The sequence below is a fragment of the Jatropha curcas genome, chromosome 11, assembly GCF_041381405.1.
Source record: "Jatropha curcas cultivar XTBG-Jc1 chromosome 11, XTBG_Jcur_1.0, whole genome shotgun sequence".
NCBI lineage: Eukaryota > Viridiplantae > Streptophyta > Magnoliopsida > Malpighiales > Euphorbiaceae > Jatropha > Jatropha curcas.
This window is the reverse complement of record NC_143161.1, coordinates 25,401,638-25,426,500: the sequence shown is the minus strand read 5'-3', so window position 1 is coordinate 25,426,500 and position 24,863 is coordinate 25,401,638. Positions and strand designations below refer to the sequence as shown.

At 32.2% G+C, this 24,863-nt stretch overlaps 1 protein-coding gene and 3 long non-coding RNA genes across 5 annotated transcripts; 1 reads left to right on the top strand and 3 right to left on the bottom strand.

The window, feature by feature from the left end:
* Positions 1-530: 530 nt before the first annotated feature.
* On the bottom strand, positions 531-3,239 carry LOC119370411 (uncharacterized). Its single transcript, XR_016318742.1, has 3 exons — positions 2,517-3,239; positions 2,321-2,394; positions 531-813 (listed from the first exon to the last, which is right to left on the bottom strand). It is a non-coding gene; the product is annotated as an uncharacterized LOC119370411 (long non-coding RNA).
* Positions 3,240-5,092: 1,853 nt separating this feature from the next.
* On the bottom strand, positions 5,093-7,500 carry LOC105632677 (putative polyamine transporter At1g31830). 2 transcript variants are annotated; one of them, XM_089716691.1, is made up of 2 exons: positions 7,069-7,500; positions 5,093-6,931 (listed from the first exon to the last, which is right to left on the bottom strand). In XM_089716691.1, exons 1-2 carry the CDS (start codon positions 7,087-7,089, stop codon positions 5,477-5,479), a joined length of 1,476 nt encoding a protein of 491 aa, XP_089572817.1. In that variant the 5' UTR covers positions 7,090-7,500; the 3' UTR covers positions 5,093-5,476. The 2 variants fall into 2 exon arrangements, with proteins under 2 accessions (XP_089572817.1, XP_012070512.1); XM_012215122.4 differs by having other exon boundaries at positions 7,178-7,498.
* Positions 7,501-10,633: 3,133 nt separating this feature from the next.
* On the bottom strand, positions 10,634-12,944 carry LOC119371355 (uncharacterized). Its single transcript, XR_005178966.2, has 2 exons — positions 12,809-12,944; positions 10,634-11,167 (listed from the first exon to the last, which is right to left on the bottom strand). It is a non-coding gene; the product is annotated as an uncharacterized LOC119371355 (long non-coding RNA).
* LOC110009306 (uncharacterized) lies at positions 11,919-14,079 on the top strand. Its single transcript, XR_002284195.3, has 2 exons — positions 11,919-12,009; positions 13,846-14,079. It is a non-coding gene; the product is annotated as an uncharacterized LOC110009306 (long non-coding RNA).
* Positions 14,080-24,863: the final 10,784 nt, after the last annotated feature.

Genomic DNA, 24,863 nt, shown 5'->3' with positions numbered 1-24,863 from the left:
CTATGAGGAACATAACTATCCACCTCCTCATCAGACTGATGTTGAGACATCACTGAACTCCTACAAAGACCAAAAGGTTCGCATCAGAGAGAAGTTCTAAATCAAACCACTATGGCATGTATTTAACATAAATTACTCTTACTCTAACTTCAAATCTATAAAGTCCTCTATATGCATATAGTCCTAGAATCGGCTAAACCTATGCTCTGATACCACTATATGTAACACCCACCGTCCAGTCCCGAGAGACCCGACGGCGGATGTCACATTCGGTGCCGGAGGCACCGTCTTAACTTAACATATAAATCAGAAAATCCTAGTATGAATTAGAAGTGATTTAATATTCACAAGTTTAACAAGTAGTATTATTTTTTTTAAAAAAAATGATTTGGGAGAAACCTATAGAAAAACTGCAAGAGTTTCCCCTAAACATAGACATTGCCAAACAAGTGAATACAAAACACTCCCAATTTCAAAACTCCAAACTCCATCAAACTCTAAGAACAACACAATAACACTCTTCTAAGGTCTAACTACAACATTTGCGTATGCATCAATTAGATACATTTAGTTAAACATATTACTTTGAATTTTCTGCACAATAAATAAGTTCCAAGTCTATCTTCCAATAAATACACCCAATTAATTTACAATAATATACTTACAATATAAATTACATAATAGAGCCTCCAAAAATGGACTACTTATACATGCCATAATACTTAATTACATAACACACTAATCAACTACCAAAATATCTCTTCAGCTCTGATGCTACTCTTTTGGTCTTCAATCAGCAATATAGACTCCAACCTACGCGTGATAAAATCAACACGCTGAGTATAAAACTCAGTGGTGCTCATAAAACACAACAAACCAATGTTGCGATGGCAACACACTTAAAATATCAATTTTCATCAAAAGATTTACAATCATAAAATCATTAACGCTTTAATATACATTTACATTTATAACAAAATGATCAAATAAAACTATTAATATTTTATTCGTTCAAATCATAAAAGTACACCAATACATATACTGGTTATTTAGAAAACCATGTAACGTAATATCCTGCTTTGACAATTCATTTAATAACATATAATCATTTATTTCCAAGCTACCTGAAAAATATGTTTACAAGGGCTCACATACACTTAGGAGAAAAAGAAGCAGATAGGTTTTCAGAACAGATTCAAAATGGCCTTAGGTCGCCAACAGATTCAGAACATATAGAGCGCGTCCGCCCTAACAGAACAGAAGGCACCCACGTGCCTAGCATATGATCATAGCTTCTTATCAAAATGGCATCGAATGCCGAGCATGCTCATCAGACAGAATAAAATCAAATCACGCATCAAATTCACACCAAGTATATTAGAGCCCAAAATCCATTTTTTTATTCTTATTTTTATTCTGACTTTCCATTGCTCATAAAATTTATTTTCTGTAGTATTCATAAAATTACAATGAAAACTGAATTTAAACTGAATTCATTCATGAAACGTCTCATACTTAAACCAAAGTACTTAACATTGGAAATTTCCAGCATAAAAGCAATCTTGACCTTTGCTGAGTTTTTAATACATAACTTGACTTATATATCTCCAAATTGAATGAAATTAGATTCATTAGAAAGATAAGACACAATTATACAATTGTTATGAAGGAACCATAACCCAGATAAACTGCAAGATAGGCAAAATAAGCTAGGAACACAGACTGATAGTCCAGACCGGATTCAGCAGAACCAAGTCCAATGTTTATTGAATTTCTCCGTAACCAGACACTCAAATTAAACCAATCCAACACCAGGGCAATCTCAAGACACAGGGTAACAAATCTCATGAAGAGCTCAACACCTAATCTTGCCATTATGGTGGTCAAAATAGTCACTCAATCTATTGCTGCATGTGGTACGTTACAACAGAGTCAGTTTAGGTGTTTTAGTCATAAGTTGAGCTATATATATCAAAATTGGACACAAGAGGATGGGTTGGAAAGCTAAGAAATATACCTACAACTTTTATGAAGGACTCAAATATAGAGGGAAAATAAAACGAATAGAAAAATAGTCCTTAAACACACCCATTAACATTTTCCCTTGGTAAAATTCTGCCACTTTTGGAAGAAGAAGAGAAAAATAATTTCTTCATAAATTCAACATATAGGTAGGCTTAGAAAACACTCAAGAACACATTTATACAACCAAATTCCAGCAATCAAATCATTTCATACCAAATCCCAAATTTTCACAAAGTAGTACAAACTTCACAAATCCAAAAATTGAAGTAAGGTTAGTGTGTTTATGAACACAAACCTTTAAAACAACTTGAATCAAAGCTCCTTAAACTTTGGTCTTGCCTTTATCTTTGTTAGAAGGCTCTCCACCCTCTACATGTAATAAGCTCAAAATCAAAATAAAGAAAACAAAGAAAAGAAGAAATTGGAGCATGATTAAGTATGTATATGCTAAAATAAAACTCTAAATCCAAAAATAATGAAGTTTACTTCACCTAATGAATTCTCCAAATTCCTTGAAATTAATCCCTAAAAACCACTTCTCAAGCTTTAATCTCTAGATTTTCTTACTTTATTCAAGGTAAATGGAGTGAATTTGGTGAATTATTCAAGTAGAAAATGGAGAAAACAAAGAGAAGAGAAAGAGAGGCTAAAGGTGAAATGGAGGAGAAGAAGATGAAGTTCACGTTAGATGGAGAAGAAGAGGAAGAAAAATATTGCTCAAATAATGGAGTTGACTAAAGGGTAGTTTGGACTTTTCACCAAAATTGGATGGCTAGGATTGAATGTAAATCTAATCTAATGGCTCCAAATATTCTCCAAATTAAATTCCTTCAAAATATTATATAACACAACAAAATTCTCAAATTTACTCCGTAAAAATAATTCCTCTAATTTCCTTAATTAATATAACACCATTTCAAATTTAGTCCATACAACTATTGCCTCTAATTTCCTTAATTAATATCACATCTTAAGTTACTACTCACTAATTCTCTAAAATTCTCCAAAAATATTCATTACTTACTTTCTACCCATAAAAATCATGCATGCATGCATGCTCCAAAAATGTGACATAAAATAGTAACCATATATAATAATTTTTCTGGACCAAAATAATACCGACTCCCGAACCGACAGTATTATTCACAGACAGATAAACTACTATTTCAACACAGGAAAAATAGGGCGTTACAGGATGCGCATCTATTCTTTCCAAGCACCTGAGAAGTTCTTAGGATCAGTCTTCATATAATCTCCAATATAATTCCCACATTTTTGCCAAGCTTTTCCAACATAAAGCCAAGAGGGAGATTGTGAATCTGCACCCAGAATCCAATCTTTGCGAGCATAATTTGCTTTGGATCACAGCCCTCGGGAACATTTTTAAAAAACAACAGGTTTTGTGTAAAGTTCCAAGGACCCCTTCCAGGCCCTATCCAAATCAATTGGATGCATAAATTGGAACACAAAGGCGTTATTCCCAAATCTTTAACCAGCATGCTTCGAACAGGTCTCCAAACTGTAGCCATAGTTTTCTTAAAGGCTATGAAGTTTGTTGGTTTTTCAGTAAGCAGTCTCCCAACCACACACAAAGGTGAATTAATAAGATTAGATTGTTGGTTGTCCTCTTCCACCTCATACCTTTCCTGTTCCTCTTCCACACGCAGACTCGCGTATAATTCCTCATTTGATTGTTGTGTCTTGTTGAAATCCTCCATACCACCATGCAAAACTAGAATATTCAACCAGAAAGACAATGAAATAAGCAGGTTTTAGGTTAAACTTGTCACGAGAATAAGAGAGATTTAGGACTTGTCACACAGCGAACAAAAGAAAAAAAAATACTGAGTCGAAGTTTATTTATATCTCAAGTCGAGCTCTCTTAAGTATGCTATTTGAGTCTTTAGATTAAGTATAGAAAAGCCTTTATCTTAATTTAGTAAATATGTCATAAGTTACTTCCTCACTTACTTTAGGCAAATTTGTAAAGTTTAATGATTTTTATATATGATGAAAATATTTACTTCATATAATAAATCAACAGTAGTAACTAAAATTCAAAATACATGTGATGAAAATATTTACTTCATATGATAAATTAACATATTTAGATTTTCAATCAATACTTGAAATTGTAAAAATTAATTATTCCATAAAATCTTAATTAATTTTTGTATCTAAACTTGACCTAAAGCTATTAACAGTTAGAACTATCATAGATGGAGTTACTATTTTGTTTATATTTCATTTTATACTATTTTATGAACCAAATGATAGAACTTACTATCATAATTAACATAGGGTTTGCTGATTTTTTAACAAATCAATATTCTCTTGAATAATAAAATTAAAATTAAAAGAGAAAATATTAGATTTTTTGACATATGCTATAAATTTTTCATGGTCACTAGTCTTTTAATTAATTTGAACGACAAAATAACTTTTTTATATCTTTTATACTCGGATTGCTTTACACATGTGAAAATAATTTGTTTATATCTTTTATCATTGGATTGCTTTATACAAATGAGTTCCTGCAACTATGCCAAGAGAAGTAAAAGTCAAATTGAATCAAAATTTTAAAATAAAAAACAAACTAAACCAATCAATCAAACTCAAGTTTCTTTCTAAATTTCGTTTTAACGAGTCAAGTCAGACTGATTAATGAGTCGACTTGTAAATCAAGTAACTAATCCTTGAATCTCATTTAAAATTTCTATATGAAGAAATTCTAAGTAACATTTCGTTAATTGTATTATAATATAAAAATACATACAATCATTAGAATTTGTTCCCTAGAAGTTTTTAAAACGAATAATATTTTTAAAAATGTGATAAGATTTTAAAATTATTTATTTTTTTAAATTAGATTTGCAAATAATTACACCTCTAACTTAACTTTATGAACAAGAATAATTTCATAAGCCATAACTATGACCGTGATTCTGCTCAAAGCACTATATATATATATATATATATATATATACACACAGCAGAAATCTGAGCAAGGGTGCAAAACTTTCAGCAGATGTCAAGAATTTCATAATGCAATGGAAAAATGAATCAGTTGACAAGAACCTTCACATGTTCTCTTCTTCAGATAGAATGAAATTCAAAAGACAAAAAAGCTGAAAATCTACTGAAACAAACATAACCACATTGTTGCTCTTCCTCACAACCAGTGGTTCTTATTCTAAATATTGGCTCATCAATTCATCTATCATCAGTCTAAAGAGATGATAGTTAGCTTTAACCATGCCTCCTATGCATTTAACAATATCAACATTACATTAGAGTGCTCCTGCGAAATCGACAATGCTGGTGTGTTTATAAAACATAAAGATATTTGAGAATTTATAAATACTAACATGCTTATAATGCACCTAGGTACCTTGCACTCGGTATCCGTATTACCTTTCCAAGTTGAAAACCATAGCATATGATTTGCTGGTTAATTTACCAGAGAACTGTTCTCCTGATTTCCATTATGAAGGTCTAGGAGGTCAGCACTGGTGGCGAACTTCATCCACCTCTTTTTCTCAACGTATTTGAGACAGGGTTGCAGGACAAGCCCAATAGCCACCGCAACGAGGCTTATAACCATTACTTTGTATGTTGAAAGAGACAGCACAACTAAAATCAATATGGTTGGTGGAATACACATAAGTGTAGCTCCAGTGGTTCCCAAAGGTATCTTGTAAGGCCGAGATGCAGCTGGGTATTTTATCCTTAGTTGTATAAATGCTATGAACTCCAATATCATTCCAAAACAATACAAGAAATTCTCTGCAGCTACAATCTCTTGAAAGCTTAGCCATGATAACAAAATCACACCAGAAGCTGAAAACAAAATCCCAGTAAGAGGTGTTCCGTGACGAGACCTCTTAGCAAACAACTCTGGCAGCATTCCTCGTTCTGCCATACCCAAAAGCTGGAAAGAGTCACTGCTCATCTCAGCGACAAACATTCCCATGTTTGACAATGCTGCAGCTCCTTGGATCCACCACCTCAACCAAACTCCCCCAAGCATTTTAGCAATATCAGAGAAATATCCATCAGTCCATAAAGCACGGTCAAGGGGCACAGCCCCAGTGCCAACCAAAAGAGGGAAGAAATAACTAAGAACAACCAATACCAGAGCATAAAATAAAGCTTTAGGTAGAGTTTTCTTTGGGTTATCGACCTCTCCAGCGAGTGTACTAATTGAATCCCAGTAATTTAAATTCCAAAAGAGGGTATTCAAATACAAATTCCAGTCCACTTCATGAAAATTCACCACAAGCCATCTTGAAGGATCCAACTTTGGAATTGCCACAACTCCCATAACCACAAAAGGGAGAATTGAAAATACCCCTAAAAGAACTGCAACCCACCCAACAATAGTCATTCCTTTATAATTCATGAAAGTGAGAACAAATGTCAAAACGAGCGCTGCTGCAGCTCTTGGTAAGCCACTGCCTAATGCTGGTATTCCAGACTTCAAATAGTCAAGAAAAAGAACCGGGTAAAGAGCATTATCAATAACCCCACTAAGCCATTTCATCCATCCTTGTTGGAAACCCCAATATGAACCCAACGCTGACGAAACCCAAACAACGTAGCCCCCATTTTCAGGGAACATGGTGCCCATCTCAGCTGTAATCAAGGCCTCAGGGATACTCCATATTAAGGGAAATATCAAAAAGCCAAGAAGGGCCAGAAGCGGACCAGCCGCCTGGACACTATCTTCAACACCAAAAGGACCTCCAGAAACCTCATAAAAGATGAGGAAAACAAGGGGTACAATTGAGACTTTCTTACAATCGTGTATTCTAGGAGAAGGGACTTCATTGATATCTACATAATCAACATCATCATACTCTGCCATAGTAGTTGAAGCTAATCTATACGGCGAGGTTCTCAATTTCTGCATCCAATATCAAGAAAGCAATTATTAATAACAAAACAAAAAACAAATAATGGGACATCCCACAAATCTTTCGAACTCTAAAACTATCATTACACAATTTAGCAAATGGGTTTCTCATATTCAACAAAATATACCCGAATACAATACAAAAACATCCCTTATCGCCCATGTAAGACATTTTAAGATTCGCAATCCGAAGAAATTTGAAACTGAAAGGAAAGAAAGGAAAAACAAAAACCATACCATGAAAATGAAAGAAAATACATCTCTAATGGTGAGACTGAACAGAAATCGAGCCGAATGAAATCTGCGATTGATACTTGTCAGTCTCCAGTCATCACCGACATACTTATATTTGTTTGATGTGAAATTTTACTTTTGAGTGGCTTCAAGGGAATATTAACGTCTTTTCCCACATTTTCATTCCACCTTTTCATTCCACTAAAGAATAAGAAACCCTTTGGAAATTTTGTTTTTTAGTGTATAGTAAACTTGGACTGTCGATTTAAACTGCAAAACTCTTTTTAGATAATGCCATAAACTTCGTGACCAATGACAAAACTCTTTTCAACCTGAATGGTTATCCACCTCCTTTGTTGCCTAATCTTTAGTTGGTTTTGAAGGATAATTTATATCTGGCTTAGAATATAATAGAATAGAATAATATTGAAAGGCACTTTTCTACCAGAGATTGGTTGTTTTTTAAGTTAGAATGTTATAAGCAGCAGACTATCATTCCCTTTGGAAAGTCTCTCAAGCCATTTTTTGTTTTGGAGAAATTAGGGCAGACTATCGACAAGCTTTAGTTATCCACAGAAAAACCCAATGTTTGGCTATTACAAAAATATTCTTAGAAAATATGATACAAAATTAAAAATTTTAATTTTCTACCATATAAATAATATTATTTTTAAGAATTTAGATTAAAGATAAATTTTTATAATAATTAGATTTTATTTAAAATGTGTTTTCATAGTACAAATACTATAATGATATATTAATTTAGTTCGATAATGTAATTTAATTTTTTAATAAATTATTTAACAATACAGTACATATCATGTTAAAATAGTTTAACAATATATAAGTACTATAATTATTTTAAATATTTTGTTAAAATATATATTTTAAATGGTATGGGCCTTAACGTATTTTAAAAATTAACATATCTTTAAAAACATATTGTTAAAATAATATAATGATTATTTTAAAATAATTATGTCTCACAAAATATAATGTAAAATATATTTTAAACTAGGCAATCCTCCATGCTTCGCACGACTATACAATACTTATATTTTTCATTTAAAATGTAAGATATATATCTTGAGTAAATTATAAAAAAAAACATCATTTTTCAAGGAAAAAGTGACTGAAATTATTATTATTATTAGTATTAGACATAAAGTATTGTAGGCGATATAAAATGATTTAAATGCTTAATTTCTGTTTTTTTAGAAATTTATCTAATTGAGGGTATATAATTAAATATAATTATATATTAAAACATAATATTTAATTCATCGTTGCATAAAATTTATTTAAATCCTTTAGAATTGCATACAATTAAATCCTACAAAAATAAACAAAATTAAACTAAACTAAACTAAGCAAAACACAAAATACAAATAAAAATAAAATATCATAATGTTCTTCTTTCCACCGGCAATAAGCTTAAAAAGTCAAAGTGACGAAGTAATTAAGCTTTCAACTATAGAAAGAAATTTAAAAAATTTACCAACAAAAAATAAAATAGCAAATAAAGAGAAAATCTTGAACATTCTGTTTATATATAATGATATATAAATATTCAAATTCTCAATTAGCAAAAAAGAAAAAAGTTTTAAAAGTTAAAATCACTAATTTCCCCGTTAATCCAATTTTTTGAATTTTAAATAAAAATAAGAAAAACCACATAGGTAACTTTTTCATGATAAATTCAATGTAGTCTTATAAACTATAAATTAAAGATATCAAATATTCAACTTGTCATGAGAAGTAAAACTAAACTTGTATCCTTATAATTTTTTCAAAAACTGAAAATCATAATCAAACAAATCAAAAGAGAAATAAAAAAATGAAGAATAATACTCACCATTTTATCTTCTGCTTTTAAAACTAAATGAGACTATTCTTAAATGTTGATTGATTACTTATCATATGAAGGAAAATAAAATTTGTACCTAATACTTTACTTAAAAACTAAAAATCATTGTCAAACAAAACCAAAGAAAAATAAAAAGATTATTCACTATATTATCCTTTTGATTTTTCAAACTGTATGAAATTAATCTTAAACTTGATGAGAGATGGAAACTTTACCATCTCATCGAAGAATTCTCGTGTGGGTTAGGAAGAGAAAAATTTTGGCAACAACAAATATATAGGCTTTGTTTTAATATTTTAATAGAATTTTAAATTGTAAAACGATCATTAAATTTAGATTGAAACATTTAAGGCAGGAATGTGAAGAATTATAATTTTGAATTTGAATTTTAAAATTATTAAAGGTTTCATTCTGCATATATATATATATAAATATATAATGTAAAATGCATGAAATATCATTGAAAAGATGTGAAAAAATAGACAATATTGAATTAATAGAATTGAATTATCATTCCTCAAAGAAACGTTACATTGAAAATGACAATTCTAAGTGAATTAAATTTTCATTCATCGAATGGGTATTAATCAAGAGCCAATTTTAAGGTGTATTTTTAAAACACATGTTTTTTTTAATATTTTTCAAATTATTAAATTTTTAAAAACATCATATTTGATTTGAAATTTAGACTACATAAAAATAAAAATATTTTGACGGTCCCTATTCCTACCGGTGGTTTATACCAAAAATAAATAAATTTAAATATTGTATTTTTTAATCATGGATATTTGATTTCTATGAAAAAACAAATAGCATATTTTGATTTAAATTTTAAAACTAATAAAAATCTCTATATGTATGCAAAATATGAAAATCTAAAAAATGTAACTAGAATATTTAAATTTCTTATAATTGAATGAATTTAAAACTCATAAAAATAAAAGACAATTCATTATTGAAAAATAAATTATGGGAGAGACAAAGTAGATAAACAAATAGAAATGCTCAAAAATTTCTCAAGAAATATATATAAAATTCTAAAATATTAAGAGTCTCGCTTTTTATAAGAAAGTGTCACGTCAGTATATAGAAAAAAAGAAAAAAAAACAATGATTTTTCTGTATATATGTATAAAAAAACATTTCGTCCACCAAAAAGAGCCACTAGGCACATTGACTTGGATGTCCTATAATTGCACCTCTTTAGGTTGAGGGTTCGTCGGTGGATCAAAAACATCAATTTTGGGTTATGTAATTGTCACAACCCTATCATGAGCTAGAGCCCAGAGATAGGCTTAAAACCACCAAAACTCGTAATAAGCCTTTGACACCAATAATATTCATCAAGTCCAATAAGGTTATTCATCAAGGCCCAATTCAATATAGCATCATCATTCAACATTTCATAGTAACCCCAGCCTCTATAATGATTAATCTTTCAGCATGCATAAAAGTACCTATGGAGCTTACCAGACAATATTCTCAACGCAAGATTTCATTCACAAATTTTTCAAATCATTATTTCTGGAGATTAGACATTTTTGAATATCTTATTACATATGCTATTTTCCTATTGTAATTGCAGATACAAAATATACAATAATAAGAATATTCAATTGACTTTATCCTATCTAGCTATGTACAGGAAAGAATATAGAGCTTCTGGCACATGTAGAGGCAGTAACCCTGATTCTTGAAAAACTAGTGCCTCATTGAGTAATAATAAATAATACAAATCCAGACAGTCACACAAGAGGCTCCTAGGTAATATAAAAGTGAACATTCATTTAAACACATACGACACATCAACAGCAGCCACAAACACTATCATCTTTATATAATCAAACAAGTGGAGATTGGTCTATAAGGTCATCAAAACCCCCCAGCTAGCCGTCCTCACACATGGCTTGTCCTCTCATAACGTGTGCATCAGGGGGTTAATCTCCATACATGGCCGATCGGTTTAATCCTCACTTAACTAACCCTCTCTTTTCTTTTCCGTTACCATCAGGAAATTATCCTGTGGTTTTCCACATAATATATCTCATCAGATGTACAAGAGGCGCCGATCTCCCATATATGATTGACGGTATCATAGACCGGCCTCACAAACCCAACGGTGACCCGCTTCATCCCAATTCCATACAAACAAAGCAAATCATTATCACATCGCAATTAATCAAACAATACAAATCAATGCAAGTTCATCAAAAACAACTTATATGCAAGCATATAGATATTTTTAATAAATAGAAATAGTCACTTAAATATTAAATAAACATACCTTCATTTAATAAATGATTTATGTATCATGAAGATGGCACTATTTATTATTACTCACCACAACATTAAAAGAAAGCAATTTATCCTTGATCCGGAGGAGTTGAAGAGGAGCCGAGAAATTTAAGATCATAATGGAAATAAAAGAGAAGTTGCTAACAGAATTCCAATTTAAACTATTTAATTATCACTATTATTTGTTTTAGAATTTTGAAAATCCTATCGGAAATCCAACAGTCTCCCTTGAAACTAGACTTGACAACCTATTAGAATATCACAAATTAATATCAATTTATAAAGCCCATCCATCGGGCAATATACAGCGTCTAATCCCCATCCGCCATTTACACAGTTCATATTATTACTAGTCAAAGATCGCCCATTTACCTTTGCTAATAGTTAATTTAATAGTAATATATCAAAATTCCAATTTATTAATATATATATATATACACTAAAACGAAATCCAAAATCACTATTCATAGAACAGTGTTATACCAATTTAACCAAGTCCTTTTTATGTTATTCCTATTTCACCCTTCTTTGCATCGGTCATTTACAGACAAAACGCTGCTTCACATTCTCTAAATTCCACCGACCACAATCTCTTCCTTTTCCCTGCCGACTTCACCTTCTCTTCTTTTCTATTTCTATGAACTGCTTCTACTAGATTATACCTCCTCTTTCTAGTAATTTTTTTTTATTTGCATTTAATTCTCTTTTTAATTTGTATTGTTTTCTTTTTTCTTCTGTAAGAAACTTAAAAACACTTAGGGCAAAGATTTCAAATTTTAATTTTCCTTCTTTTCACAATGAAATTGAAATTAGAGAAATCATTTTTTTTTTTTTTTTTTTTTTTTGCTTTGCATGAAACCCATCTCTAGATTTCTTGCTAGATTTTATATTTGAAGTTACTGCATACCCTCGATATGTTCATCTGAGTTAATTAGATTCTTTGAATATTTATATTTACTTTTTCTTTGTTGTATCTCGATGCATTTGATGGCCTAGAAATAGGAGAATTTTGATCTTGAACTCACACTAACGAAGCTTAGACCTAAATTTTAGTAATCAGGGTTTTAATTATCTAAATTATTTGTTATGGTTTTGAAATTATGAGTATATATTTGTTTTGTGGATTTCTATTTGAGGATTTGGTATTTGTAGTGAAAGTCTGTTTTGTTTGGCTATTGAAGATTTTTTTTCCTTGAGCTTTTTATGATTGGAGATAATTAGATCTATTAGTTCTTCTAATTCGGTGGTTTGGCAATAAGTTATACAAAGTTTACACAAAGCATGCCTAGAGATTTCAATTACTGAGCTCAGTGGCCTCATTCTTTCACGGAATCATGCATAAAAAGGATAATTACTTTGTTTGGTTAGTTTGGATAGATTGTTGGCATTACATATAAAATAAGAAGAAGAAATTAAAAGCTATTCGGATTTGATAGTTAAACAAAAAAAAAAAAAAAAAAAGAAACTTGTTACCTGAACTGTTTAGGAGCAGCAGCAGTTTTGTGCCTCCCCAAAAACAAAACAACAAGTGCTGATGTAGAAAACAAAATTAAGAAAGATGAAATTTTTACCGCTTTAAATAATGAAACATAAGGTCCTTGACAATATGGGTTGCTGCAGCTTTTGCTTTCTCTTTTATATTTCTTTAGTATATGCTATCTTTGCTAACTCTAGAGTTGGCAGTGTTTATGTCATTCATGTTGGTACTGTTATTGAGATGTTTAAGAAGCATAGCACATTCTTTGTTTCTTTGATTGTTATTATCACAACCCAGGTATTCTCTTAAGAGCAAACCTGTTGTTAAGAGCATTGAAGTATTCTCTCTCTTTCTCTAAAACGTGTTTGGTTTATAAGAAACTGGAAGAAAAGCGAAAGAGAGTGTGTTTTAACATTGGAGTTCTTTGTTTCTTTGTTGGATTTTGGTTGCCAAAAGGTTTAAGCCTGACAGTGGTTCCACTGGGAGTGTTTATATGGCAAATTTGTTTTGGGTTTTTGAAATTATAGTTCAAATAATAAATATTTTAAATGTGATTTCATATTCTTTTGATTTCCTGCATTTTCTCATCAATCAAATGGGTATTCCTTCAACTTTTTTGTTCTATAATGTCCATCAATTTTTTTATTTTTTATCTTTAGCTAAAAGTTTAGATTTCTAAAGAATCAATGATTTTCTGATTATTACCTTCCTCTCCTTTCTCTCTCCCCCTCTGCAATCATTTCTTTTTGGATAGTTATTAAGAGATAAAGAAGGCAACTGAAATATGTGTTTTCAATATAATCAAGCAGAACTGAAATGCTAATGATAGCTCCCATTATTTATTTTGTTCTTTTGCCTTTTTTTTTTTTTTTTTTAAATCTGATATATATATATATATATATTTTTTTTTTGTACATATTTGAAGACATCAAGATCAGTCATTACCTTAAACATAATTTCATAATTTATTTGAGTGAAAAACTTTTGCGTTATAATTATGGATATCTTTTTATTTTTTTTTATGGCTATGCAGAGTCTAGACGGGGATATCATAGACTGTGTTCACATGGCTTATCAACCAGCTTTTGATCATGCTTTCCTTAAAGACCACAAGAATCACGTCCATCTCCTCCTACATATTTCTACTTTTAGCCATTTTATGCGATTTTCTTTGTTGTTACCAATTCTTTTTTATGGATAAGCTTATCAAACTGTATCAGCATTCTTAAGCAAATTAGAATACTTGCTTAGCACTAATTTCTTTGAATTTCTATCCATTCTATGTATTTCTTCAATGATAAAACTAAAATATATGGAAAAAAATTTTAAAAGTTTTAAAAGTTTTAATCAAAATTCAAAAATTTTAAACTATTAATTATTTAAAATTTTAGATATTGTATATATTAGATTAAATATGAAAAAAATAAATATTTAAAAATTAATTAAAAAGTTAGAAAATTTGTAAAAAAAGAAAAATAGAAATGCTTAAAGAATGGAGTATCAAGTAAGCTGTTTGAAAATTGTTTTTGCTTCAGGATTATAGATAGATAGATAGATAGATAACAAAAGTTTTTTCTTTGAAAGGAAAAACTTCAAAAATGTAAAGGTATGAAAATGAGTCTTTTGTATAAATTTAGTAATTTTTTTAATAAGAAATAGTGAAACAAAAAAAATCTATAAAATGAATATTTTTTTTTTCTTATAAAAATTTGAGTAAACAATAAATAGTAATTATATTAATAAAATTAATGATTATATCGATAAAATTAATTTTAATCCGCAGCAAAGAGCGGGTAAGTTTGCTTGTTCTTACCTAATATTAAACATAACACATAAAATTATTCCTATCCTTATATTTTGATTTGTATTCGAAATCAATAGGGCCAAAGGTTTCACTAGGCATGGCCGGTTCAGTGAACCGCCGGTTCCTGTTCACTGAACCGCCGATTCGAGATGTTTAAAATTTTGAACCGGAACCGATCCTTGAACCTCTGATTTCGGTTCGGTTCCGGCACGGTTCAGCACGGTTCCGGCGAACCGACAGTTCAAATTACGGTTCCGATTCGGTTCCGGCATTACGCAAATTTTTAAAAAAAAATAAAATTTTTGATTCCGAATTCATGAATAAATAATAATTTTAAAATGTTTAAATTTTATTAACTAAATGAATTATTATAAATTTTAAAAGAAAAACATCTATTAACTAACTTAGAACTATTATTACATTAAATTTTCAAAATTTGCTAATTTACTAATATAAAAAACTATAAATGGAATATAAAATTAATGGAATGAGTTGGAAATTATTATTTTCAAATACTAAGAAAATTATTTAAAAAATCAAATGAAGTAAATTTATGAATGGAAAAATTTGAGATTAGAGAAAGAATTTGGAATTGGATGTAAGAAAATAAAAAATAAACAATAGATAATTCCAACATTAAGGAAAATAAAGCAATAGAAAAAATAATGAACTATGGAAATTTGAGAGAATTTTGATTGAGAATAAGAGAAGAGTTAGGATATAATTGATTGTGAAATAAAAAAATCATCAACTCATCATATTTATACATGTGTCTCATTTATTAGTTTTCCAAATTGTCCCTTATATAATTTAGTAAATTACAGTAAATAAATAAATAAATGATTAAAATGAATAAAATTTATTTACCAAAAAATAAATAAAAAACACCTATCATATCAAAAATTATCCGTTACACTCTTTTTTTGTACACTTAAAAGTATTTTTTTTATTATAAATCAACTATTCATGTACCATTTTTTATATAAATTAAGTCAAAAAATGTGTATTTTTTTCACAATTTTTTATAACTCATATACCATTTTACTTCTCTTCACCGTAAATCAAATCAACTACAATCAAATCAATTGATATAAATTTTTTTATAAAAATTTTAAGCTACAATTTTTTTTGTATCCGGTTCGAACCGGACCGGAACCGCTGATTCCGGGCCGGTTCTGGTTCATATTTTAACATCCACATGAACCTTAACCGGCCCTTGAACCGCCGGTTCCGGTTCAAAATTATGAATCGCCGGTTTCGGTCCGGTTCCAGTTCGTCTACAGTACGGTTCGGTTCCGGTTAGAACCGAACCGGTGGCCATGCCTAGGTTTCACATATCAAACTATGACTTGGATTAAAGTTATATCGTGCTAAAAATAATAAGTTAATAAACAAATAACTCATGTCATTGATGTGTCCAATATAAACTACTGGGTATTATAAACTAAACACCTTAAATCACAATGATGTTTACTGCCAGTTTGTCATAATTTAATTGGTTCCAGTTCGCTTACTTGATTAACTAGTTATATAAACCTCTTTAAGTTCGTAATCAATCTCGTTCTATAGATTTTTAGAAGTTTTCGGCTTTTATGCCCATTTATCGGATTTGCGTCGATTATCAATTCAAGTACCTAACGGTGTCAGATTATCAAACTAATTGCATATCCAGAACCTATATAAGAGGGGCAACCTTCTGCCTCTAAGCACTCCGGTCACCGAAGCCGCCGTCGGCGCCACCGTCAACGGTGGTCGGCGAAATCCAATTTCACCAAAAATAGCAAATTTATAACCAAAATATTCCCAAGTCAGTGAGGAAGCTCAATTTAACTTCAATTTCTAATAATTATAACAATTTAAATCAATCTCCTAATTTCTGTCAAATATCAAAACCTAGGACCTTAATCTCTGTTGTGAGGTGCCCACTCAGTGGGACCCACAAATTATTTGTTGGTGGTGGCGATGCCTACCCACACCCACATAGTTGAAAAAGAAGAAAAATTCTTTGGTAAGTGATACGTTGGTAGGTGGACGCGTTAATCACGCATCCACCTCTCCTAATCAAGCTTCCACCTCTCCTATAAATAGGAGACGGTGCTAGAGCTTCAATACACACAAACCGAGCAATAGAGAGTGTTTGAGAGAATTTGAGTTTTAGAATTGGGTTCTAAAACTCGGGTAGAGAGAATAGTGAGGATAATTTGGGAAACACTTTTTGAGTGCCACTATTTTGTATTACTCTCTTTGTAAGCCTACTATTTTTAAATAGTGGAAGAATTATTCGGTTTTTGTCCGGTGGATGTAGCCCTAAACAGTTAAGGGTGAACCACGTAAATATCTATGTGTCATATTTATTTTTTCCGCTGTGTTATTATTATCGTAGTTTTATTGCCGGGCCTAACAAGTGGTATCAAAGCTCAGGTTCGAAGCGGGTGTGAACAGCGGACTGCGCAGTGTGAGAAAATCCTGGTGTGACGTTGTAACAACAGGACCAAGACCGGTGGTGTGACGTTGTAACAACAGGACCAAGACCGGAAGAAGATCTGCAAGTGGTGCCTTGTGTCGAAAGTCTTCCCGACAAGAGGAGGTCGGGCAGCGTGTCCTGCAAAGTTATAGCGGCGGTACAAGATGGTGGGCAGATTATCCCTGGAGGGGAGGTCACGATTTGTGTGGTCCTTGGTTGGAGGGGAGGTTTGTTGTGATATCCTCCCAAGTCCCACATCGGAAAAATGTGAGAAGTAGAACCACAATATAATGGTTCAAACCCAACCCATTAGTATGAGGCCTTTTGGGGGTGCCCAAAAACAAATCCGTGAGGGCTTGGCCCAAAGCGGACAATATCATACTAATTCGGGGTTGGATGGTCCGTGCAGATGAATAGTAAAATAGTAACTCAAAGTTGATAGTGAACAGTACTATTGGCGTTACTGTTGCTGAGTCCGTTTCAAATAGGCCCAGCAATATTCATGCATAGTACTATTCACATATACAGTTACTATTCACGCATACAGGTACTGTTTACGTATACTGTTACTATTCAATCATACGGTCACTATTCACGTATACTACTATTCACGTATACGGTTTCTGTTGGTGTTAATATTCTTCACAAGTCAAAAATGGACGACAGAACAACAGGCACAATGGTTAGACTCAACTCATCAAACTATGCAGTATGGAAGATATTAATGGAAGATCTTCTATGCTGTAAAGATCTTTTTGAAACAATTGAGTTGAAAGGGGTCAGACCAACTTCAATAAATGAAAGCGATTGGAAGTCAATTAACAGAAAAGCAGTCGCAACTATTAGGCAGTATGTTGAAATGAGCGTCATAAATCATATCGCTCATGAGAAAGATGCCTATTCAATTTGGAAGAAGTTGGAGGACATGTACGAGCGGAAGAATGCCTAGAACAAAGCTTTTTTAATTAAAAAGCTTGTAAATCTAAAGTATAGAGATGGCGAAAGTGCTTCAGATCATTTGGGCAAATTTCAAGAAATAGTAAACCAATTGACGACATCAAAGATAGTGTTTGACGACCAGGTGCAGGCACTATTCTTATTGAGTTCCTTGCCGGACAGTTGGGAGACGTTGACTGTTACGCTCAGTAATGTGTCAGAGGGGAATCTGACCTTAACTACAGTTAAGGAAAGCATTCTGAATGAAGAAACCAGACGGAAGGAGAATGCTACGAGTAGCAACTCAGATGCACTCGTTACAGTTACAGAAAGAAGGGGGAGAAGCAGAACAAGATACCCCAAAATCCAGACAAACGTGACAATTCACGGAGAAGATCCAAGTCAAGGAAAGGTGTCACTTGCTATCATTGTGGCAAGCCCGGTCATGTCCAAAGGCATTGCAGAAAGTGGAAGAAGGAACGAGCTAAAGAAAATGATGAGGAAAAAGACGATACGGAGGTAGCTTCAGTAGCTATTGATGCTGACGCACTTGGTGATGGTAGTGCGCTGATTTCTCATGCTGGTCTCAGTGAGTGTTCCACTAGTCAACAATCTCTATGGATTATTGACTCTGCATGTTCTTATCATATTTCTTCAAAGAAGGAATATTTCTCATCACTTATCCTCGGAGATTACGGCCATGTTAAGACTTTGAATGGCACATATGTGGAAAATTGCGGCATTGGAACAGTATGCATCAAAACCAATGCTGGTTATGATCTCTGGTTGGAAGATGTGAGATACACTCCTACGACAAACTTCAATCTGATCTCAGTTCATTGTCTTGATGAATTGGGCTATGCAAATCTGTTTGTTAACAGAACGTGGAAGCTTTCCAAAGGTAACTTGGTGTTCGGTCGAGGAAGAAAGTTCAACACCCTCTACTACACCCAGGCTAAAGTTTGCACCGAAGTAGTGAATGCAGTTGAAGATTCATCTGTTGAGTTATGGCACAAACGACTTGGGCATTTGAGTGAGAAAGGAATGGAGACTCTCACTAAGAAGAAAATGCTATCTTTGAAAGGTTTGCCTCTGAAAATATGCACTGATTGTTTGTCTGGTAAACAACATAGAGTTTCCTTTCAAAGATCTCCTTCTCCATCTAGAAAACCTGGTATTCTAGAATTGGTACACACTGACGTTTGCTCAATGGGTGACAAATCCTTGAGTGGCTACTCATATTATGTTAGCTTTATTGATGACCATTCTAGAAAAGTGTGGGCTTTTCCAATAAAGTCAAAAGACCAGGTGCTGGATGTGTTTAAAGTCTTTCATGTCAGTGTTGAAAGACAAACGGGAAGAAAGTTAAAATGTGTTAGAGCTGATAATAGTGGTGAGTACAGAGGTCCATTTGAGAAGTATTGCTCAGAACATGGCATCAGACTTCAGAAGACAGTTCCCAAAACTCCACAACAGAATGGAGTTGTAGAGAGAATGAACAGAACCATTGTTGAAAGGGTTACATGTATGCTCTCTCATGCTAAACTTCCTAAAACCTTTTGGGCTGAAGCAATGAATACTGTAGTTTATCTGATCAACCTTTCACCTTCAACCTCCCTCAAAGGAGATGTTCCAGAAAAGGTGTGGTCAGGGAAAAATATTTCTTACGATCATCTTAGAATATTTGGCTGCAGGGCTTTTGTTCATGTTCCAAAAGATGAAAGATCCAAGCTTGATTCGAAGTCAAAACAGTGTATCTTCTTGGGTTATGAAAATGATGATTTTGGGTACAGATTATGGGATCCAGTTGAAAAGAAGCTCATCAGAAGCAGAGATGTCGTATTCCTGGAAGACCAAACCATTGAAGACTTTGAGAAAAATGAAAAGCCAAAGTCTATCAATGAATTTTCTGTTAGTCTTGATGCAGAACCTCGTGCAGAACCACAAAACGATGAAGAAGACAATGGTGAACCAGTTCACAATGATGCTGAACCAGCTCCAATAGAAGAACTGCCTCAATTGAGAAGATCTGCGAGAGGCAGGATACCTTCCCAGAGATATTCTCCTAATGAGTATGACTTATTGACTCAAGGGGGAGAACCAGAGAACTACCAGGAGGCAATGGAAGATTGTAAAAAGAATGAGTGGTTGAAAGCCATGCAAGATGAGATGGAGTCCTTGCATGAGAATCATACTTATGAGTTGGTGAAACTGCCTCAAGGTAAGAAAGCATTGAAGAACAAATGGGTGTTCAGGTTGAAGACTGAACAGAACAACTCACAGCCAAGGTACAAGGCAAGACTAGTTGTGAAGGGATTTGGTCAGAAGAAGGGAGTTGACTTTGAAGAAATTTTCTCACCCGTAGTCAAGATGTCTTCTATCAGAGTTGTGCTCGGTTTAGCAGCTAGCTTGAATTTGGAGATCGAGCAAGTTGATGTAAAGACTGCTTTCCTCCATGGTGACTTAGAGGAGGAAATTTATATGGAGCAGCTAGAAGGGTTCAGAGTCAAAGGCAAAGAACACTTGGTGTGTAAATTGCAGAAGAGCTTGTATGGCCTCAAACAAGCTCCCAGACAGTGGTACAAAAAGTTTGACTTTTCATGATGAATCACGGGTATGAGAAAACTACTTCTAATCATTGTGTATTTGTGAAAAAGTTCGCAGAAGGCGACCTTATTATTCTCTTGTTATATGTGGATGATATACTAATTGTGGGCCAAGATGCTAAGAAAATTGAGAGCTTGAAAAAGGAACTTGGAAAATCCTTTACCATGAAGGATTTGGGATCGGCAAAACAGATACTCGGAATGAAGATCTCCAGAGATAGGAAAAAGAGAAAGTTGTGGCTATCTCAAGAAAAGTATATCGAGAAAGTTCTCAGCAGATTCAACATGAGCAATGCGAAACCAGTTAGTACTCCACTTGCAAGTCATTTCAAATTAAGTCTCAATCAATGTCCTTCAAGTGAGAAAGAAAAAGAAGAACTGAAGAAGATTCCTTATGCATCCGCCGTTGGCAGCTTGATGTACGCCATGGTATGCACAAGACCAGATATTGCTCATGCTGTTGGTGTTGTTAGCCGATTTCTTTCAAATCCAGGTAAAGAACACTGGAATGCAGTAAAGTGGATTCTGAAGTATCTTAAGGGCACTTCCAAAATTTGCTTATGTTTTGGTGACAATAGACCTGTGTTAGATGGTTACACAGATGCAGATATGGGTGGTGATGTTGATTCACGCAAATCAACTTCTGGATATCTGATGACCTTTGCAGGAGCAGCAGTTTCTTGGCAATCGAAATTACAAAAATGTGTTGCACTCTCATCCACTGAGGCTGAATATATCTCCATTACAGAAGCTAGCAAAGAACTCTTGTGGATGAAGAAATTCCTACAAGAATTGGGTGTAGAACAAGAGAAGTACATTCTGCTATGTGATAGTCAAAGCGCGATACATCTCAGCAAGAATTCGACCTTTCATTCAAGGTCAAAGCACATTGACGTAAGGTATCATTGGATACGTGATGCGTTAGAGATGAAGTTATTTCAAATTGAAAAGATTCACACTGATGATAATGGCGCTGATATGATGACTAAAGCTTTACCTACAGAGAAACTTATCACTTGCAGAAAGATAGCCGGTATGGCTAATGTCCCCACTTGAGTGTGCAGGGGGAGATTTGTTGTGAGGTGCCCACTCAGTGGGACCCACAAATTATTTGTTGGTGGTGGCGGTGCCTACCCACACCCACATAGTTGAAAAAGAAGAAAAATTCTTTGGTAGGTGATACGTTGGTAGGTGGACGCGTTAATCACGCATCCACCTCTCCTAATCAAGCTTCCACCTCTCCTATAAATAGGAGATGGTGCTAGAGCTTCAATACACACAAACCGAGCAATAGAGAGTGTTTGAGAGAATTTGAGTTTTAGAATTGGGTTCTAAAACTCGGGTAGAGAGAATAGTGAGGATAATTTGGGAAACACTTTTTGAGTGCCACTATTTTGTATTACTCTCTTTGTAAGCCTACTATTTTTAAATAGTGGAAGAAGTATTCGGTTTTTGTCCCGTGGACATAGCCCTAAACAGTTAAGGGTGAACCACGTAAATATCTGTGTGTCATATTTATTTTTTTCGCTGTGTTATTATTATCGTAGTTTTATTGCCGGGCCTAACAATCTCAAATCCCACACTTAAGCATGAATTAATTGAAGACAAATAATTTAAACACAATAAGAGGTGATTTCGACTCACCTTATCAAGATAAGTCGTCGGAACGGCGCGGAATGGCCGGAGAGCACCGCTGCACGCTCTCTCTTGCTTCCTCTCTTCCTGTCGTGCGAGAAACAGACCAAGAGCAAGGGACAGTTGAGTTGTGGCGTTGGGAGGGACTACGAGCGAGGCCCAGGTGGCGCGAACGGTTTCCTTTGGCCGTTGATCGGCCTGAAAATAGGAGACGAGCAATGGAGAGTTGCTGCGATCGTAGCTACGCGAGAAAGGAGGAAGAGAATTTGTTTCGATATAATAAAATTACTCGGTCACTAAATAAGATACTTTGTCACCAAATTACTCGGTCTAATAAAGTTGTTTTGATATCTTAATATGGGCTCAAGCCCAAAACAATTTCTACTAGGCTAATACGGTCCAATACGATAAATACCATATAGGAAATTTAAGATTTTTTATTTAATTAATTTACGAGGTTTTGAAAATAAAATTACGGGGTATTACAGTAATAAGTTAAGAAAATATTTCCTCTCCCGCCTAAACAACAGGAAGTTATTTTCCTTAATTACTAACTTATTTTCCATTGCCAAACAACTTATTTTCCTTAATTTAATTTTCTGAATAATAGAAAATAATGGAAAATATTTTGCTCTAAACTATTTTACTGAAACAAACGGAGCCTTAAAAACAACAATTTTCATCTACTTTTCCACGTGTCTTGTTTAGAAAGTTCATTGGCGATCATCCTTCCTCTATTACTTTACTTGCTACTTAAATTTTGATTTACCTACGATAGTTCCTCAGTCAGTTGTGAATGTTAGAATAATTCTATAGTTTCTCAAGTTCTAATTTTATAGCAAATATATCTTTAATCATGCAATTTGAAAGGTTTCCTCTTTCATTATAACTTAATTTCTAGATTTTAAGCTTCAAGGGAGGATTTTTTTAGTTGAGAATTTCATTATTGTAATAGTATCAACTGTACTTAGTCAATTTGTGAATTTATGTGTCAATTTGTAACGAATGTGTTATAAATTGATGAAATAACAAAAATATAAGTTTCTCTTTCCTCCTACCTTCTCTTTTTTAATTATTCTCAATCTCTTCTCCTTTCTTCCCCACTCTTCTTCTTCCTTTCATAGAAACCAAACAATAATTAAGGATTTCCATGTTTATAATTTTTTTAATTGGTCATGACTAAAGTTGTTATAGGATATTCAAATTTTATTCAGGTGTTGTTGAAAATCTCATTTTTCTCCCTTATTCCACATTTATATATTAATCTTTTTATAACGTACATTGCATATTAATTATTCGTACTTATTCAATTTTTTATATCAATTACTCACTTTTACTTGTTATTTATACTCATTTTATTTTTTAATATTAAATATTGATTATAATTTTTTTCTTATATTATTTAGATTTTTATTTTATATTATTTAAATTTTTATAATATTAAAATAAAATTTCATATGAGATTAATGTGAATATAGCGGTTAATTAATTAAACAACAATGTGTACATACACACACCTTAATTCAATTTAATTATCATTTATCTAAAATTCTACATATCACCTAATAACTGTATAGGTAAAATTCTATAATATCACTTAATAAATACGTTTCAATTTATATGGATACATGAATATAAGAATAAAATATTTTATATATTTTTAAAATCAAAATTTTCAATCTTTTGTCGTCTCGCCGCATATATGTTCATTTTATTTAAAAATAAATTATAAAAAGTAAAAATTTAAAAATTTTGAAAGGCTTAATTATCTATATTCTATTTGAAATTTTATTTTTAAAAAAAATATAACCAAACAAATTATACAAACATAGAGAAAAAATAATATTATAAAACAATACTTTTTAAATTATATTTTAAATAAAATATTTTAAATTATAATAAAATTATAATCAAATATCTAAAAAATAAATTTGAAATAAAATATAAAAAATTTTCAAATATCTCATTATCATATATATTTATTAAAAAATAAATTTAAAAAAAAAGATAAAACTTAAAATTTTGAAATGCTTAATTATTTATATCAATTATTTAAAAATGATTTTGATAAATTATATCCAATCAACTAATAAACATAATTTTTTAATTAGTCATTATTAAGATTATTTTGAATATTCAAATTTCATTAAGGACGTTGTCGGAAATCCATTATTCGCACTATTTCTACATTTATATATAGTATATATAGACATAAAAAAGTTTATGTTCAAAAATTTAAACATGCAATAAACATCGAACTAGTATTAGAACCAGCGCGACGCACGGAGCAATATTAAAGGATGAAATAATTTTTTATAATTTCGATACAAAAACAATACAAAAATTAGACGGTTAACACGAACACGATACATTTAACCCGCTTAATATCAAAAATAGGTTAAGTGGGTCGCGTTGACCCATATACAACTCGTGTAACCCGCTTAATATCATAAATAGATTAAGTAGATGTGTTGACCTATATATGACATACTTAACTTGCTTATAGTATTTTTAACTTTTAACCTATTTAACTCCAATCATATTTAAAAATAAATTTTAACATAAATTCTTTAAGATTTATAATTAAAATAAAAAAGAAATACAAT

Bases quoted from the DNA above. Each gene is read 5' to 3' on its own strand.
- LOC105632677 (XM_089716691.1), bottom strand. From the start codon at position 7,089: ATGTTTTTGTATTGTATTCGG. The intron at 6,932-7,068 runs GTATATTTTGTT...TATTGGATGCAG, and splicing joins TGTTTTTGTATTGTATTCGG to AAATTGAGAACCTCGCCGTA.